This window comes from Bos javanicus, chromosome 8, assembly GCF_032452875.1.
Source record: "Bos javanicus breed banteng chromosome 8, ARS-OSU_banteng_1.0, whole genome shotgun sequence".
NCBI lineage: Eukaryota > Metazoa > Chordata > Mammalia > Artiodactyla > Bovidae > Bos > Bos javanicus.
In genome coordinates, this window is record NC_083875.1 from 78,216,610 (window position 1) to 78,235,984 (window position 19,375).

General features: G+C 41.5%; 1 protein-coding gene across 3 annotated transcripts in view; it reads right to left on the reverse strand.

Annotated features, from left to right (window-relative positions):
* The window catches only part of SLC28A3 (solute carrier family 28 member 3), a 76,782-nt gene that overhangs the window by 34,127 nt on the left and 23,280 nt on the right, over window positions 1–19,375 (reverse strand). For 2 of the 3 annotated variants that reach the window (XM_061426051.1, XM_061426050.1), the window contains exons 3-4: window positions 6,313–6,411; window positions 2,408–2,490 (exon numbers count right to left, since the gene is read on the reverse strand). In XM_061426051.1, coding sequence (XP_061282035.1) covers window positions 2,408–2,490; window positions 6,313–6,411 — 182 coding nt within the window. Of the gene's footprint in view, window positions 1–2,407; window positions 2,491–6,312; window positions 6,412–19,375 lie in introns of those variants that run through there. The other variant, XM_061426052.1, reaches the window with a different exon arrangement.

Sequence of the window (19,375 nt, forward strand, 5' to 3'; positions counted from 1 at the left end):
ACTCAGGAATTAACACCAAATTTAAATAGGAATTTAGAAAATTTACAAATACTTTAGTGTTATGATAGAGACAGTCTTGGACTAGGAATCAGAAGCTGAAATTTAAAATAGCTTTTTTTGCAGCTGACAAACCCTTGGCTAAGTCTGAGCTTCATTTTTGTGGTCCAAAAAATAAAAGTAATAATTTGCCTCTCCTGCTAATGAGTGATAAGGACGTGGACTATTTTCATGAGACCATGAGGTAAGAGCAAGTTTGTTGGGACTAAAAGTGAATTGGGTTTTGAGAAATCAATTGCTCATTGATTGAACATTGAGAAGATGAATTAACTACTTTTGCATGGACTGGGGCAATTAGTTGGCAATTTACAGCTTTAATTAGAAGACTGTCCTGGATATTGGGTTCCTAGGACATCAGCAATTTGAATTTACCACATTGATTATACTAGAGTTTCATTAATTTTTCTGAAAATGCTGTTAGGTGGGTAGTAGGCAGGGGAGATTGGTGGTGACTATCTCTGATAAATCATCAGATCAGATCAGATCAGTCGCTCAGTTGTGTCTGACTCTTTGCGACCCCATGGACTGCAGCATGCCAGGGCTCCCTGTCCATCACCAACTCCCGGAGTTCACTCAGACTCATGTCCATCGAGTCAGTGATGCCATCCAGCCATCTCATCCTCTGTCGTCCCCTTCTCCTTCTGCCCCCAATCCCTCCCAGCATCAGAGTCTTTTCCAATAAGTCAACTCTTCGCATGAGGTGGCCAAAGTACTGGAGTTTCAGCTTTAGCATCATTCCTTCCAAAGAAATCCCAGGGCTGATCTCCTTCAGAATGGACTGGTTGGATCTCCTTGCAGTCCAAGGGACTCTCAAGAGTCTTCTCCAGCACCACAGTTCAAAAGCATCAATTCTTCGGCGCTCAGCCTTCCTCACAGTCCAACTCTTACATCCATACCTGACCACAGGAAAAACCATAGTCTTGACTAGACGAACCTTTGTTGGCAAAGTAATGTCTCTGCTTTTCAATATGCTATCTAGGTTGGTCATAACTTTCCTTCCAAGCAGTAAGCGTCTTTTAATTTCATGGCTGCAATCACCATCTGTAGTGATTTTGGAGCCCAGAAAAATAAAGTCTGACACTGTTTCCACTGTTTCCCCATCTATTTCCCATGAAGTGGTGGGACTGGATGCCATGATCTTCGTTTTCTGAATGTTGAGCTTTAAGCCAACTTTTTCACTCTCCACTTTCACTTTCATCAAGAGGCTTTTAAGTTCCTCTTCACTTTCTGCCATAAGGGTGGTGTCATCTGCATAGCTGAGGTTATTGATATTTCTCCCGGCAATCTTGATTCCAGTTTGTGTTTCTTCCAGTCCAGCGTTTCTCATGATGTACTCTGCATATAAGTTAAATAAACAGGGTGACAATATACAGCCTTGATGAACTCCTTCTCCTATTTGGAACCAGTCTGTTGTTCCATGTCTAGTTCTAACTGTTGCTTCCTGACCTGCATACAAATTTCTCAAGAGGCAGATCAGGTGTTCTGGTATTCCCATCTCTTGAAGAATTTTCCACAGTTTATTGTGATCCACACAGTCAAAGGCTTTGGCATAGTCAATAAAGCAGAAATAGATGTTTTTCTGGAACTCTCTTGCTTTTTCCATGATCCAGCAGATGTTGGCAATTTGATCTCTGGTTCCTCTGCCTTTTCTAAAACTGCTTGAACATCAGGAAGTTCACGGTTCACATATTGCTGAAGCCTGGCTTGGAGAATTTTGAGCATTACTTTACTAGCATATGAGATGAGTGCAATTTTGCGGTAGTTTGAGCATTCTTTGGCATTGCCTTTCTTTGGGATTGGAATGAAAAGTGACCTTTTCCAGTCCTGTGGCCACTGCTGAGTTTTCCAAATTTGCTGGCATATTGAGTGCAGCACTTTCACAGCATCATCTTTCAGGATTTGGAATAGCTCAACTGGAATTCCATCACCTCCACTAGCTTTGTTCATAGTGATGCTTTCTAAGGCTCTAGGTCAGATCTTCCCGACCCAGGGATCGAACCCGGGTCTCATGAGTTTCAGGCAGAGGTTTTAACCTCTGAGCCACCAGGGAAGTCTTATGATAAATTATAATTAATGTTAAAAATTAGATGAGAATAAAAAAGTGGCAAAACTACTTTGCTTAGGAGGTACTGTTCGTGCTTAGTCACTTACTCCATGGACAGTAATCTGCCAGGCTCCTCTGTTCCTGAGGATTCTCCAGGCAAGAATACTAGTGTGAGTTGCCATGCCCTCTCCCAGGGGATATTCCAAAACCAGAGATTGAATCCAGGTCTCCTGAATTGCAGGTGGATTCATTACTGTCTGAGCCACCAGGGAAGCCCAAGAACATTTCTATGGTTTGAACCTGTACCCTTTTCGATGTGTTTCTTGATCATCCTCCTCTTCTTCATCCTTTCTTAGAGAATCCTGCCCGATGGTGATGTGCTCTTCTACCTGGAAATCAAACACGGGGACAGAGATGGATGATGAGAATGCTGAGCATAATGGACTCTGATCTATTTTGCTCAGAATTTGGTAAGGAAATTTTTCCAAATTATTTAAATTACTTTAAAATTATTATGCAAGATGATGTCTCCAATTATCAACTGCTCAGAGATTTTTCCCCTTGTCACAAAAAAATCTAGGTTCATTCATCTCTCCCTTTACTTAAAAGGAGCCATTGGTATTTTCTCCATTTCTTCAGCCAATGGGCTAATATCTCTGCTTTTAGTTCCTATCTCTACTGTAATCATTCAGTTCCCGCTCTGTTTTCAGACCAGTGCTCAATGAAGTTAATACCAAAGGCTACATAAATCTCCCTTTATATTCTGTTAGCCCCAGTTTCCAGAAAACTGAGACTAAGGCTGTTTTTATTTTCCTGGCAGCCCAAGGCTTGGTCTTCTGATATGAACAGTAGCTCAGCATCTTCCATAGCTGTTAAACTACCCTTGGGAACTAGGGTTCTTCTATCAATTGGGTTAAGGGGAAATATTTCCTCACACAACTAGCCCTTGCTCTAGTTACTGAGTGATGTATATGCCTGGGCTTCCCTGGTGGCTCAGACAGTAAAGAATCTGCCTGCAACGCAGGAGACCCGAATTCAATCCCTGGATCAGGAAGGTCCCCTGGAGAAGGGAATGGCTATCCACTCCAGTATTCTTGCCTGGAGATTTCCATGGACAGAGGTGCCTGGTGGGCTACAGTCCATGGGTCACAAAGAGTCAGACACGACCAAGCAACTTTCACCTTTTCTTTTTCGTACCTGTGCTATCTTTTTCTTTGGGGTGGAGGGTGTTGTACAGCATGTGGGATCTTAGTTTCCCAACTAGGGATGGAACCCATGCCCGCTGCATTGGAAGCATAGAACCTTAACCATTGGACTGTCCTGCTGGGAAGTTCCAACCTGGGATATCTTTTATGGACAATCTTCATAAGTACTGTTGGAGCTCTTAAGCATCCATGACCCATTCTATTCTTGTGATGGTGGGAAGGATTTCCTGCCTCCCATCATTCTGTGATAATGTCTCAAACAGGTCCAGCTATTGTAAGCAAAGGCAAGGGAAGGTTGGGAGGGAGTAGGCAGCTGTTGGAGAAGGCAATGGCACCCCACTCCAGTACTCTTGCCTGGAAAATCCCATGGACCGAGGGCCTGGTGGGCTGTAGTCCATGGGGACGCTAAGAGTCAGACACAACTGAGCGACTTCACTTTCATTTTTCACTTTCATGCATTGGAGAAGGAAATGGCAACCCACTCCAGTGTTCTTGCCTGGAGAATCCCAGGGACGGGGGAGCCTCGTGGGCTGCCATCCATGGGGTCGCACAGAGTCAGACATGACTGAAGTGACTTAGCAGCAGCAGCAGCAGGCAGCTATTAAGCAGTTTTGAACATGCTCAAGAGGTATAATGCCAAATCTCAGACTTAGTTTGTTGCCAGATCCCATGAGGCTTTCATTTCTCTTTAACAAAACAACAAAACCCATGGAAATTAGTTATTAGCATGTCTCTGAAAGGATCCTCAAAGATTATCTTGTCCTTTGAGGCTAAACTCCCATTATGCTCCTGATTCAGGCAGCCTCCAGGTCGTGGGCTGGGCCTCAGGCACAAGGATGGTTGTAATAGAGACCAGCTGAGTCCAGGCTGCAGCTGCAAAGGTCAGGGGTTCAGAGAAGCCCTTCTCATTTTCCCCCACCTAACGCTACACCTGGCCAAGAGAAAAAGTTTGGTAAAATTTTCACTTAAATGATCTTCATCATTATTTTCTTTGACTAAAATTGTCCCAAGTTACTTACCATATGGAATGTCTAGTATTTCTTTGTTTTCTCTTTTGGTCTTTTCAACCCCTTTTCATCTTTGAAACAAGACAAAACAAAACAACAAAACCTTCCTGACCCCACAGTCATGGGACATCTATACTCCCTCCTTCCCTTGACAGTCAAACCACTTGAAAGAACTGTCCTTACGTTCAGAGACATTCCATATCCTGTTCACTTCTCAACTCTCTGTGACCAAACTTTTACTGAGATGGCTTCTGCTAAGGTCACTGCCAAGGTCAACTAAGGACCACTGTGACCAAACCAGTAGCTACTTCTCAGTCTTCATATTTCTATTTATAATAATACTTAATTTTTGTTTTTGACTTTTTTTGTGAAACAATTTCTAAACCAAGACTTTTAAGAGCATATTTTTTTTAGGTTCATAGCAAAATTGAGAGGAAGGTTCAGTTTTCTCATATATTTTTGCCCCCTACCTCATGCAGCCTTTCCCATTATTGACTTCTCCACCAAAGTGGTACATTTGTTACAAGTGATGGACCCATGAAGTCTATAGTTTACATCAGGGCTTATTCTTGATGTACATTCTATGGGCTTGCTCAAATGTTTAATACCAGGTATCAACCATTATAATATCATGCAGAGTATTTTCACCATCCTGAGAATCCCCTGTGCCTATTCGTCCTTCCCTCCCTCCCACCTTCCCTCCCATCTGGGCAGCCAGTGATCTTTCTGCTGTTCCCATAGTTTGCCTTCTCCAGAATGTCATTTAGTTTAAACTACACAGTATGGAGTCTTCTCAGATTGCTTCTGTTAGTAATACATATGTAATGGTCCCTCATTTCTTTTGATGTCTTGATAGCTAATTTGTTTTTAGTGCTGAATAATATTGCATTGTCTGGATGGACCACCATTCATTTATCCATTCACCTACTGAAGGATATTTTGGTTGCTTTTAGGTTTTGGTGATTATGAATCAAGCTTGTATAATCATCCATGTACAGGCTTTTGTCTGAAAAGAAGTATTATCTTCTCTCTCTCTCTCTTTTTTTTTTTGGTTGAAGAACACTTACTGATATGAACACTTTAGAATATATTAAGTGAAATAGACAATTACCAAATAATATGAAAGCACAATCCCAATATACCTGACATGCACATAGGTGTATAGGTAACTTGGATTGAAACAAGCTACATTCCAATATGTTAGACACTGATTTTTTTTTCTGGAATTACAGTTCATTATTTGTCTTCCAAATTTTGCTGCAATAGTATTTCAAATTTTCTACTTCAAATAAGCTATTTATTTATCATGAGCAAACTCCCCCTAAAATATGGCACCCCCCAAAAATTACTTTTTAAAGGATGATATACATGGGTAATTTGCTCCCTTTTAAGCAGCAGGTTTTTTTTTCAAATGAGACCCTTACATCTGTAGCTTATATAATACTGTACATCAACTATACTTCATAAAAATTTAATTAAAAAATCTATAATCAGTGAAAATATCCTTCAAAAATGAAGACATAATATAGATATTTTCAGGCAAACAAAAAAATAAGATCCTACCCAGAATTCAATATATAAAAGAAATAAGAGGTTTTGTCACAGAGCACCTCAACTTGCTGTGTACAGTTAGATGTCATTGAGGGGCCCTAGGGTGTCACAAACACAGTTTTAGAACCGTGTCTTAGAACCTTCCTCTTGTCTGCCTCATTTACTTTAAAATTGAGATGTTTTTGTTGAAGCCAGTGCTTTCTGTCTTAGGATGGAATTTGGAATGTGCAATCACGAAGTGTCAGAGCAAGCCTGGGTACTCTCTCCATCAGAGAGGACAGGTGTATAAACACAAAATCTTTGTTTGTGCATATGTGTTTTCCTTATGATCCTGCCATACCCACTCTAATTGCCATTTAACTTGTTCCTCTGAGTGCCAGACTTTCAGTCCCTATAGCTGTTGCACGGCAGTTGCCGTGGTGACAGATTCACTGTTTTCCAGTCATACCTGTTTGCCATTTTCATGCTCTCTGTTTTGCACAACTCTGTTCCTTAGTGAGTGGTCATTTCCTGATGGGTTCTGGTTTTCAAAGCCATCTTCATCATTCTAAGAAAAAATACAGGATTGCAAAAATAAAATTTCAGAGCCAAAAAAGAAATGTTCTTTCAATGAATGATACTCAAAGACTTTTGAGGGATGGGACAACAAAGATGAAGTGTTTAGATGAGTCAGCTGATTAAAGAAAGAAACAATGAATCTTAGTACTTAAAGAAATAGAAATGACTATAAAAAAATTTGAAAATTTACTATCTGTAAAAGCCACATAAGGAAAAAGATTATCTCAGTCTAGAAATGTAAATCCTTTTGTTTTCTTGCCTTTTTTTTTTTGGCTGTGAAATCTTAGTTCCCTGACTAGGGACTGACCCCAAGCCCCTTGCAATGGAAGCCCAGAGCTCTAACTACCGGACAGCCAGGGAGTTCTCTAAATCCTTTTGTTTTCTAATTTAATCTAAGGATACCTATGGTTGCTGGTACCAAAAATATGTTTTAGTTAAAAGTTTAGATGACTTATATTTCACATATTTTTTCCTTGAAAGATATGAATGCTGTAAGTACAAGACTAACAAAAGCTTAAATGTTTTGTATTTTTCCACTTCTTTGATTATACATGTTCCTGAGCAGTTTCTCTGCTTTTAATCTTTCTTTACTTCAGATCTGTATGTAAATTCCTTCTATGCTACTCTTTCTACATAATAAAATGCGACTCCTGGGCTCTGGAGTCAATTGCACACTCCTCAGCACAGTTCAGGGTTGCTCGATCCTGTTCATTCGTCTTACTCCGCTCCCCTTGCAGGCACCACGAAGGAACACCCACCCAAACAGAACTATGTGCCCTTCTCCAGGCCCAGATTAAGTTTTCCTGCCTTGTGTCTGAGATGCTTTCTATCCTGCAAAACAACCTACAAAATATTAGCAGTTCCTTCTAAACAAGATTTAAAGATAAAGCATGGTTCAACTACAAAAGATGATGATCTGAAAAATGCATGTGTTGTACTGAAAGTCACTACTTATATTTGAAACATGCATGATTTTTGTTGGTGTTGTTATGATGGAAAAGATTGGTGTGGTCCAACTTGAAGAAGACAGAAGGAAGAAGGTTGCTGGGACTAGGCTATGTAGCCTTCCAATAAGCAGAGCTGAGATGAGAGTGCAGCTTTCCAACCTCCTTTTCAACACTTCACACAGACTTTCAAATTATAAAACGAAACAAAATATAGTTAACTGTGGGCTGGATAATTTTATTCTTAGACGTTGGATTTGTGAGATGTTAAAATGTGTTCTGTTTGGTTTAAAGCATTCTCTGGTAGTAATGAGCATGATAAAAAATGCCTTCTTCTGCGAGACCAATTTGGCTTTAACTTTTTCTGATTTTTCTTTTACAAACTGAGTAGGGTTTTCTCTTGGAGGTGTGTCTTGACCGCTAGACAAACACTTGGCTCATTTTTCCTTTACCTTTTTGGGATGGGTCCAATCTTTCTCCCATCTCTTCCCCAACTAGCCTTTTTAGATGGCATTTTATTCCAAGTAAGGCCGCAGATAGATAAACAGTGTCAGATAGGTGCTTTTATCTTTTCAAGAAATGTTTCCTGCTAGCCTTGTCAGCTGTGACATTGATTTGAAAAAGAAACAAGTGTGTGAGTTTGATTATTATTTTTAGCCATGTAGGATCTTCCACCAGGGATGGAACCCATGCCCCACTGCACCACCAGGCAAGTCCCTCTGTGAGTTTCATTTTAACTTTAGATCTCTGGCTGGCCCCACAGATCTAGGGGAAAAAAGTACAATTCCAACTTGTAATGTATGTTCCAAACCTGCAACTCCTGCTTGGAAGGCAGATTCTTTGCCTCTGAGCCATCTGGGGATCCCCTATTGGAACACAGGACTGTATAAACGTGAATAAAGTCTAACTTCCAGCACTCTGATTTATGCATGAAAGTCTTGTGGCCAAACTGCTTTTTTTGTGTGTTACAAATGCTTACACCTTACTTTAGCCCAGCTCCTTGCTTATAACTTCCATGAGTGCTGAAAATTTACTTAATAAAAAGCTAAAAATAAAACCCAACAGGAGTTGGAAAAACAGGACCTAGGTAACTGAGGGGGGTTGGTCCTTTGGGTCCCTAAATACACAGGTGACACCGGGCAGGTCACATCTTTCTACCACTATGTCCACCCATCTACACGACAGTTTCCACTTGGTATTCTCAGGGTCCATTTCCAACTCCTATCATTTTCTGGCTCCAAGAGCTTCTGCTTCTAGGTGCTGATTACTCCTGCCACCTAGTGGCAGAATTGGAGACTTCCTTGAGCAGCTTGGTGCGGGATGGAGCTGACCTTTTATAGGGTTAATGTAAGAGGAGAGGGGTGGGGGTGGCAGTGTAGGGGTTGAGTGAGCGGTAGAGTGGGCACCTCTGGACATGTAATGGGATTGTTTTACCCCCACTATAGTACATGCTTTGGCTTTTCAGCGTTGTTCAGAAGAACAATATCTCCCAGTTGGGGATTTTCAACAGAAGCAAAGGTGTTTCTGGGTGTTAATTGGTGCCTGAAAAATGACCCTTAAAATACCTGTTTATCTGCTTCTTTTTAAATTGGAGTCCTATGTGCTATAATAGGTGGCCCATAATTACTTCTTAGCCCATTGTTTTTTTTTTTTCCCCATCTATTTAGCAATTCGGATTGAAAGATATCATAGTACACTGGACTCCTACAACCATGACTGTATTCTGAGGCATACCTGCTCCCTGAATGGGTAACAACGTTGTGGGTGTGGTGTATGAGTACTCTAAGCAATTTACAGCACAGCACTTTTAACTTCTCTACTTAACCTTAGTGGCTGTGTGTCCTAAGGGGATGATCTTGGATTGGGCCCCCGCTGGAGGGCAGATCCTTGAGCCAGGAGTACTTGGTGTTTGGGCTTGTTCCCCTACCTTGTCTTTTTAATCTTGCATTTCCATGTGGTTCAAGCAACTATAGATCCACAGTCGGTGTTCCAGGGAGTACAGATGGACAGAAGCCTTTTAAGTTAATTTCTTCCTTTCATTCAGTTTCTAAACCACACAACTTCTAGAACATAGTCCTGAAAACTGAAATCACCCTCCTCCCCACTGGCATCTATTTGTGGGTGGGAGGGGTCTCCTATAGAATTTTAGCTGAACACATCACCACCCAAAATAAAGGTGACAATTGCAAGCTTCCCTTTTAACTAGATTCTGGTCAATGAAATGTAAATAGAAGTGGAGCCCTGAGTTGGGCAACTTGGGGATGCTCCTTAATATATGGCTGGCAGGTCCTCTTTATTCCTTCTAGCCTCTCCTCTGTCCCGCTGCCTGGTGGTGGATGGTTCCAACTGGGTCATGAACACAAAGGCCCCATCCTTGTGATGTCAAAGTGGTGAACTAGAGGGGCCTTGGGCCCCTGGAAAACTTTAGCTCCCACTCTGCCTCTGCACAACCCACCTCCTGACTTATCTGCAGGAAAGACACTTCTCCCTTATTACTTTTGGTTTTTGCTTTTATGTACACCTGAGCTTACATAATATTTAGTGGGTTCAAGACACTGTATGAAACCTTTACAGCATTTTGCATTTGATCTATAGAGGCCTGTGAGGTGACTATTGGGATCACCCTTTTTACAGATGGGGAAACTAAGGCAAAGATAAGTAAATTCCCTGACTCATGTACAACCAGAAGTACAGAAGATGGTATCTGAGTTAAGACTTTCCAACTTCAGGCCCTAATATACTCGTAGAGTTTAGCCAGTGGGCCAAGGCCTTTTGGCCTTGGGAATGTCTAAAGACATCGTAGTATACCTACAGATTGAATTCCCTTTCAATTAAGAAAGCCTGATTTGGACTATAGCTATTAACATTAGCTTAGAGTAGAAATGACAGAGATACTTAAGATTCCAGAAAGGCTGGGGTCACTTTTAAACTTGTTTTAGGTTCTGGCAGTCATTTCTTACGCCAGCATGATGGCCTTCCTACCTTAGATTCTAAGTCAACTCTGCCCTTTAAATAACATGAGTGGGCACTCCTGCATTTGTGGGCAGGTCACGTCTCCGTGGGGGGCTTCCCTGGTGGCTCAGATGCTAAAAAATCTGCCTGCAATGTGGGAGACTCAAATTCAATCCCTGGGTCAGGAAGATTCCCCTGGAGAAGGGAATGGCAACCCACTCCAGTATTCTTGCCTGGAGAACTCCATGGACAGAGGAGCCTGACGGGCTACAGTCCATGGCTTCGCAAAGAGTTGGACATGACGGAGTGACTAAGGCCAGCATAGTACATGTCTCCATAATGAATGTAATATTCTTTCTTCTTTTAACCATGCCTGCTCCACTCACTTGGTCTCTCTCTTCCACTGTGGCCCTGATTGAACCAACATGGCTTCCATTTCTCAGCTGCAGTGTCTCTATCGAGACTCAGTATCACTGTACCAGGAGGGCCTTTCTTTCCACTTTCCTTATACAAACTGCTCTGGCCTCACGTGGTCTGACTAGGGGTCTGGCCTTGCTGAGGCAGGCACTGCTTGGCTTTGAGACCTGGAGCAAGAACGGAAATCTTCCTCCAAGGAGACTTTGACCCTAATCTTTGGCTGGACGTAGAACGTATAGGTTTATCCAAGATGAGATTTCCCAGCAGGCAGAGCGATGTTGACAAGGAGCTCCAGGAATTGCTGTGACGTTCCTTAATTTGTTCTAGGGCTTGGCATTACATAGCAAGTTTTAGGAGGTGTTTGATAATATACCTTGGGTGGAGGGTTTTATACTGCTCAAACAGATTAGATTGGTGATCTAGGTTGCTTATTTTCCATGTATTTAATATGTATATAAGACTGTGGTGGTAGTGGTGGTTTAGTCGCTAAATTGTGTCTGACTCTTATAACCCCATGGACTGTAACCTGCTAGGCTCCTCTGGTCCATGGAAATTTCCCAGGCAAGAATACTGGAGTGGGTTGCCATTTCCTTCTCCAATATGTGTGTATCTATTTCCAAATCTCTGTCCACCTTTAATGCAAACTTCCTCAAAGTGTTATTCATGCTTTACAGCCTAGGCCCTAGGCATAGAAACTGGTTTTTAGCTGTACAGGCTAGTTGTATTTTCTCAATAGGATACCATAAAGGCCCACAGCAAAACAGATAGAGGACAAAGCAGACTGAGGGTCACCGCTTTCCTTGCTTTGATTTAATCCCTGTGTTTCCATACCAACACCTGAGACCTGAAGGACATTTGCCTGATTTATCTCTGTGTTTGCTTCCGAAGTACCTGGTGTTTGGCAGAAATGCTCTGTAGCTGTGCTGGGGGAGATATGTGCTTGGAGAGATATACAGTGGTCAACCACCCAGAGCTGGCTCTGACGTGACCACAGGAAGGCGCCTGCAAAAATGAAACCCGGAAGTATCCAAGAGTTACCTCTGCTTCATCACCCAAAGCGGGGATTTGTACTCTGCTAGGTGCAATTGGTGGAGAAGGAAATGGCAACGCTCCAGTGTTCTTGCCTGGAGAATCCCAGGGACTGGGGAGCCTGGTGGGCTGCCGTCCACGGGGTCGCACAGAGTCAGACACGACTGAAGCGACTTAGCGGCAGCAGCACCAGGTGCAACTGGTGCCGTGTGCAAAGGAGCATGGAAGACTGAGCGTGCCCTGGTTGCCCCTGGAAATCTCCACCCCTTTCCTAGAGCCTGATGACCTGTCTACCTCCTGGTCCTGGGAATTCCCTGACTGCTCTCCCTCCGGGAAGAAGGTACCTTTATTTATTTATTTATTTTTTCTAATTTTATTTTATTTTTAAACTTTACATAATTGTATTAGTACCTTCAGAATGTGAGCTCCCCTTCTCTATTCTCTGGCAAAGCCTGTCTTGCTTGCACCAAACTCAGTTTCATTATCGGCAGCATAAACTTGGGCAGCAAAGAACTCCCCGACCAAGCCAGGAATGCTTCAGTTTGACTAAACCCCCAAGAGGGGTGGCCTTGTGTCTAATTTGGTAATAGAAGCAACAACGTGGTACATTCTGAGAGGCAGGGACACCTTAAATATTGCCACGGATGTTGACGTCCCAATGCCTGCAATGAAAATGGGAATGTGATGTCATTTGGACTTGGGACTGGGTAAATCTGTATTTTACCCCCTGGACTCTGAGCTGAGAAGCCAGATACTCTGTCCTTTGTTCTCTGATGAGTACCAAGTGCCCAGCACAGTGCCAGGCTCAGAAGTGCTCAATGACTGTTTTAGAATCATACATTAACAGATAAAACAGTGTCTCTACAAGCGGTAACCCACCCGAAGTGACTCAGATGGTGAAGAATCCGCCTGCAATGCAGGAGACTGGGGTTTCATCCCCGGGTCAAGAAGATCCCCTGGAGGAGGGCATGGCAACCCACTCCAGTATTCTTGCCTGGAGAATCCCATGGACAGAGTAGCCTGGTGGGCTACAGACCATGGGTTCGCAAAGAATCCAACACAACTGAGCGACTAACACTAACCAGTGGTGGGGGCTAGCACAAGACTGCTCTCTCTCCTTCCTTAAGAAGGTCATCTTGTGTTCTGATATTCTTAGCCTTAAGTGTCTAAGTGAAGGTGTCAGTAATACATCTCCAATTTCGGCTGCTTTTCTGAGTTTCTTCAAGTGATCTAACCTTTCTGTATCCATTTCTCTGAAAATGGATAAGGACTAGACTCCAACCAGTCCATCCTAAAGGAGATCAGTCCTGGGTGTTCATTGGAAGGACTGATGCTAAAGCTGAAACTCCAATACTTTGGCCACCTCATGCGAAGAGTTGACTCATTGGAAAAGACCCTGATGCTGGGAAGGACTGGGGGCAAGAGGAGAAGGGGACGACAGAAGATGAAATGGCTGGATGGCATCACTGACTCGATGGACATGAGTTTGAGTGAACTCTGGGAGTTGGTGATGAACAGGGAGGCCTGGCGTGCTGCAATTCATGGGGTCGCAGAGTCAGACATGACTGAGCGACAACTATAGAGCAACTACTTCAAATAATAACTTAAAATTCCAAAATGCAATACAAATAGATCATAGGCAATGACTCAGCATAAATCTCAGGCAACTGCTTCTTGGGATATTGATAAATTATCTATATGAATTGTGGCTGCATTATGATTAAAAAGCTTGAGTTCCATAGTCACACTTGGGTTCAAATCCAGCCTTAATTTCTTGAGGCCTCATACTCTATTACATGGGAACACAGCATTCTTTACTTAACTAAGGGGGCTGTGTGGTCAGTCTGGTGCCACTCATAGTAAGTACTTTGAAAGTATTGACTTTCTTTTTTTTTTTTTTTAATGTTAATTTTATGGTTTAGTTTGCTACTTGCTTGCTTGTTCTGGGGCATTTAGTCACTTTGTTCTCTTATTAAAATTCGGCTTGTAAAAGTCAACATCTGTTTTGTGAATCTAATTTCTTCAAATTACCATTATTACCCCCAACCCCACCACTTATCCACCTATCTATCTATCATCTATTTAAAAAATCTACAAATGTCAACTATTTTAAGACTATTCCTGGGACTTCCCTGGTGGACCAGTGATTAAGACACTGCCTTCCAAGGCCAGGGGCATGGGTTTGATCCTGGTTTGGAGAGCTAAGATCCCATATGTTTTGAGGTGCAGCCAAAATAAAATAAAAATTTTAAAAGGCCATTACTTCCTAATATTTTCTTCCAAGTTGCATGAGCATTGCCTTGGAATGGTTGCATTTTCAAAGGCAGTATTCCAGAAGCCTCTAAACTTGACCTATTGCTCCTGACCCTTTTGACTCATACAACGTCTGGCTCAAGTCTTGGGTTTACGTAATCCTTAATGTGAGATGATGGGCACTGGCTAGACTGCTCCTCTGTGAAACATTTCAGTTCTTCCTGCCAAGCCTGTGTGGGTTGACAGATTGGGTGCAATATCGTGGGAGGCAAGCACCTGATCAGCCTGGGGCTCATTGTCACACTGCCCTGGCACAATCCTCTGTTACCTCTGAATGCTCTAGTGGGAGCTCTGAGTTGGGTGCAAGGTGTCAGGGCTACAGAACACTGATGACATTCTCCCCTCATGATCTTTGTGAGCCAGAGGCAAGGGGAACCTCTAAGGATAGAAATATAAGGAAAAGTAGAAACAGGCAGAGTTCTATACCTGGAGGAGAAAAATTAGAGGAAAGTTTTATTTGTTGGATTAAAAAGAATACTTTTAAGCATGCAAATACTCACGGACTATGACTTCTGTGAACTTTCTAAGAATGTTTTTTTGACATGGACCATTTTTAATGTCTGTATTGAATATATTACAAAATTGGTTCTGCTTTATGTGTTTTGTTTTTTTTTTTTGCTTTTTAAAAAAAATTATTTATTTATTTTAGTTGGAGGCTAATTACAATATTGTGGTGGTTTTTGCAATTCACTGACATGAATTAGTTTTTTGGCCATGAGATATGTGGGCTCTTAACTCTCTAGCCAGGGGACGAACTTATAGCCGGTGCGTTGGAAAGCGAAGTCTTAACCACTGGACCACCAGGGAAGTCCCTGGGGAGCTTTGTTGAGGAAACTTCTCAAGGAAAAAATAGCCAAATGGAGAAATTTTGGCAAAATAAGTGATAGTATGTTTTGAATCTATTTTTAATGAATCAAAACCCCAAACAATTTAGGGATTAAGATTCCAGAACAAATTATAAACATTATAACCCCTACTAATGTAGAAAAAATGATCAGAGCACCGCTTGAGGGAGGAGGAAATAAAAAGATCAATGATAGGCTAAGTAGGCCTGTTTCCTCAAAGTTTAATTTCTGGAACTGGAAGAGATTTTAAGTAGCAGTGTTTAAAGTAGAAAGGTAAATGCTAAAACATATATAGTCAGCCAAAATCAAGTGATGGAAGAGAAGGAAATAAAATAATGGAAAGTAGAAAATATACAAATTCTGTGATCATTCACAATTTTAAGTTGGTTATAAAAGGAAACATTAAAATAAACAAACAAATACATCTTCAGAAGAAACCAAACAAAAATAAACCAAACCAAACAATGAAAAGATTAAAAAAAAATTACAACCTGAAATATGATGAGAGGAGCTTTTTTTTTTTTGGAAGTTGCTCAGTTGTGTCTGACTCTTTGTGACAGTATACGGTCCATGTAATTCTCCAGGCCAGAATACTGGAGTGGATAGCCTTTCCCTTCTCCAGGGGATCTTCCCAACCCAGGGATTGAACCCAGGTCTCCCACATTGCTGGCAGATTCTTTACCAGCTGAGTCACAAGGGAAAACCAAGTATACTGGAGTGGGTAGCCTATCCCTTCTCCATCGGATCTTCTAGACCCAAGAATTGAACTGGGGTCTCCTGCATTGCAGGAGGATTCTTTACCAACTGAGCTATCAGGGAGAAGAGCTAAGAGCAAGCAAATCAGTTTGAGTCAGATAGAATAACAGAACACAACCATATACTGAAAATGACTCAGTGGTCATCATCTTAATCAATCCAGGCTGAATAGAGCACAAGAAATTCAATGACTATGTCCAAAAAAATACCAGTGGTCAAGGTACACTCACACTCTTTAATGTATGGCCATCTATATACAAGTGGCATGGATTAATAAGGGAAACAGGGAGAAAAATTTAGACACGTTTAGAAAGACATTGAGAGAACACTTTCAGTCTATGAGAAATCAAATGGGAAAGCAAGGATAAAGGAAAACCAAAATAACAGAGAATAGAAATCTAACATCTCTTGAGCTCCAATAAAAAATATATGTTGTGGCTGAGATGGCTAGTTGTCCCCAAAATCTATTCTTCCCCATTTCCTTTAGAAACACAACTCTGAATTTTAGCAGGACCTATGATTTCCCAGAAAAGGGCATGTTTCCTAACCTTCCAGCAGTTCTGATGAAGTCTGCCTTTGTGACTGAAGCTATGTACAACTTCTGGGAGCTGTTCTAGGGCAGGACAGTGGGTGGAGCTGACATAGCCATTTCAGAATGCTTTTAAAAACATAAAATTAAATATATAGGATTAAAAGGAAGCCAATTATATTGAAATACCAGTTATTAAAATATTGAAATTAATTTGTGATAGGATAACATATATGCATCTCTATTAACACATTATAAAACAAGGAAAAAAAAACCCAACAAGGTCCAGTGGCAAGTTCCAATAACCACATTAATTTCAATGCCATGGATGCAAATTATGCAACAGATATGAATTCTTTTTTCTACTTGTATTTACTAACTCACTGTAGTGAGGCTCCTGTCACATACATTTCAAACATGAGGTTCGATCTCCCCTTGGTTTATGGAGTGGAATGTGCTCCTTTCTCATCAGGCCCGTTGGGAAGGTTTCCCTGCCCACTCTCCAGCTGATGTATCTCTTAGTTATGAAGCCACCATAAATGAATACATCTGGGAGAATATGGACCTTTTTTAAAAAATCTTATTTGTCCCTGGAGGTCCTGGTTTTATGTCTGATTCTATTCACCTTGCTGCTGCTGCTGCTGCTAAGTCGCTTCAGTCGTGTCCGACTCTGTGCGACCCCATAGACGGCAGCCCACCAGGCTCCTCTGTCCCTGGGATTCTCCAGGCAAGAACACTGGAGTGGGTTGCCATTTCCTTCTCCAATGCATGAAAGGGAAAAGTGAAAGTGAAGTCGCTCAGTCGTGTCCGACTCCTTGCGACCCCATGGACTGCAGCCTACCAGGCTCCTCCGTCCATGGGATTCTCCAGGCAAAAGTACTGGAGTGGGGTGCCATTGACTTCTCCTGGGTTATATTTAAAAGATGAAATGTAGATTATTTTCCAGTGTAATTCTGGAACCCGACCAGACCAAGCTCAGGTAGACTGGAGAGTGGTTGTTGCATGCAACGTCCACTTGGTGGTGCCACTCCCCTGATGCTGCTAGATAGAGGTGCCACGAAGGCCAACCCAAGGGCCCCCTCTGACTCCGGCAGTCTGGAAGCTGGAACCTGGTAAAAACCATTACTGTGACCTCATGTTTATATACTCTGAATGCTTACTTAATATCCTGTCTAGGGTGATTATATCTAATAAATAAATCCAGTCATTGGTAAAAAGCATTCTGAGATCACTGACCAAATTTGGGCCAAATTGAATACCAAAAAGTAAAAAATAAGAATAAAGTCTGTAACTTACTCACGCCAAAAAATAAGATGGAATGACAGATGGATAAAGGACAGCGTAGATGAAGAAATATGTGATAAATTGCAGTAAAATACAGATTGTAGGTGATGTGTTCACTACAAAACTCTCAACTTTTCTGTATGTTTGAAAAATTTCATAATATGATGTTGGTAATTAATTATAAGATGATGAATAAAAAGGAATATTAGTCCATAGTGATATTCAAAAAGAGAGAAAAAAGAAAAAAAGGGAAGTTCATTCTTTTCAAAAGAAAAGAATAAGGTAAGGAATATTGACAAAATTAAAGTCAACATTTTGCAAATCCTAAGGTAATAATTGATTGAGGAAAAGGTCATCAATGGATGCAAAAACCGTGGGGTGAAATGTACTGGGGACCTGAAGAATCACTGCTCAGATCACTTACTAACTAGAAAGAGAAAAATGTAACTTCATAATGGAATAGTCTACCAAGTTATCCCAATAGTGGAGTTAAATTTCTCTAGCACACATATGTGTATGTTTTCCTTTTTTCACATATGGTTTCTAGATCCTGGAACTAGTTAAAAGTCATATACATGTAGAATTGTACTCTCCTAGACATCACTGCCCTTCTGCTGAGCTATCTTTCACTCTTTTCTTAGTTTCTGATATCTGTACTTGATAATGTGTGATTATTTCAGCCTGGTTCCAATTTTCTATTATTGTTTCTTTTGCCTGTCTTTGACTTAAGTTGATTGTTTAAATATTTGAGGTCACTCCCATAAGAACTCCTAAGATATACTTGAGAGGGAGAGTCTCAAGACACCCACAGAGCAGCTAATCCTAGGAACAATAATATGACAACTTCTGTACTTCTTATTCTGGGTCAGGCACAGGGCTCTGTGCTTTCCCAGGAACTACCGTACTCAACCCCCTTTGCTCTTGATTTTCTAACATTTGCATCTTCAATAATTTTTTTTGTTATGTGAAGTCAAGAATTCTTCTCCCATTAAAAACCAGTTTTCTATCTGCACTTACTGGTTGCTACGGTCTGAATGTTTGTGTCCCCTCAAAACTCATTATGTTGAAATTCTAACCCTCAAAGATGATGGTATTAGGAAGTGGGGCCTTCAAGAGTTGCTTGAGTCATGAGGGTGGAGCCCTAATGATTGGGAATAATTAGTGCCCTTGTGAAAGTAAGCGCACAGAAATCCCTACCCCTTCCACTACACAAGGACACAGGGATTTCAAGGGTGCTGACTATAAAACAGGAAGAAGGCTCACAATAGAACCATGACTATGCTGACACCCTGATCTTGGGCTTCCAGTCTCCAGATATAAATTTCTGTTATCTTTAAGCTACTGAGTTTGTGGTATTTTGTTACAACAGCCTGATTAGATAAGATACTGGTTTTCCGTTTTGCCTCATGTTCATTCTTTAACCCATGCTGAACTGGCTTTCATTCCTACCATGCTAGAAATCACCCTTGCTAAAGTAAATCAATGGTTTCCATTTCCCTAAGTCCAGTTTTCATCGTACACAATGGACCAGGTACTCTTTGAAATGTTCTTGTCCCTGACTTCTGTGATCACATTTTGTTAGTTCTCCCCTACCATCTGGGCTTCTTCTTTTGTACTGTATAAGCCTTTTCACTCAACTCTTTACTGTTATGTACAGTTCCTTGGGGCTCCCTCCTAAGCACTCTCATCTACTCCTTAAACAAATACTTACTGTGCACCTACTATGGCAGAGACACTGTATTAGTTACTCGGCATTGCATATACAGCCCCTCTTCTTAGGAAGTTTAGAGGGAAGTGAAAGTGAAGTCACTCAGTCTTTGTGACCCCATCGACTGTAGCCTACCAGGCTCCTCTATCCACGGGATTTTCCAGGCAAGAGTACTG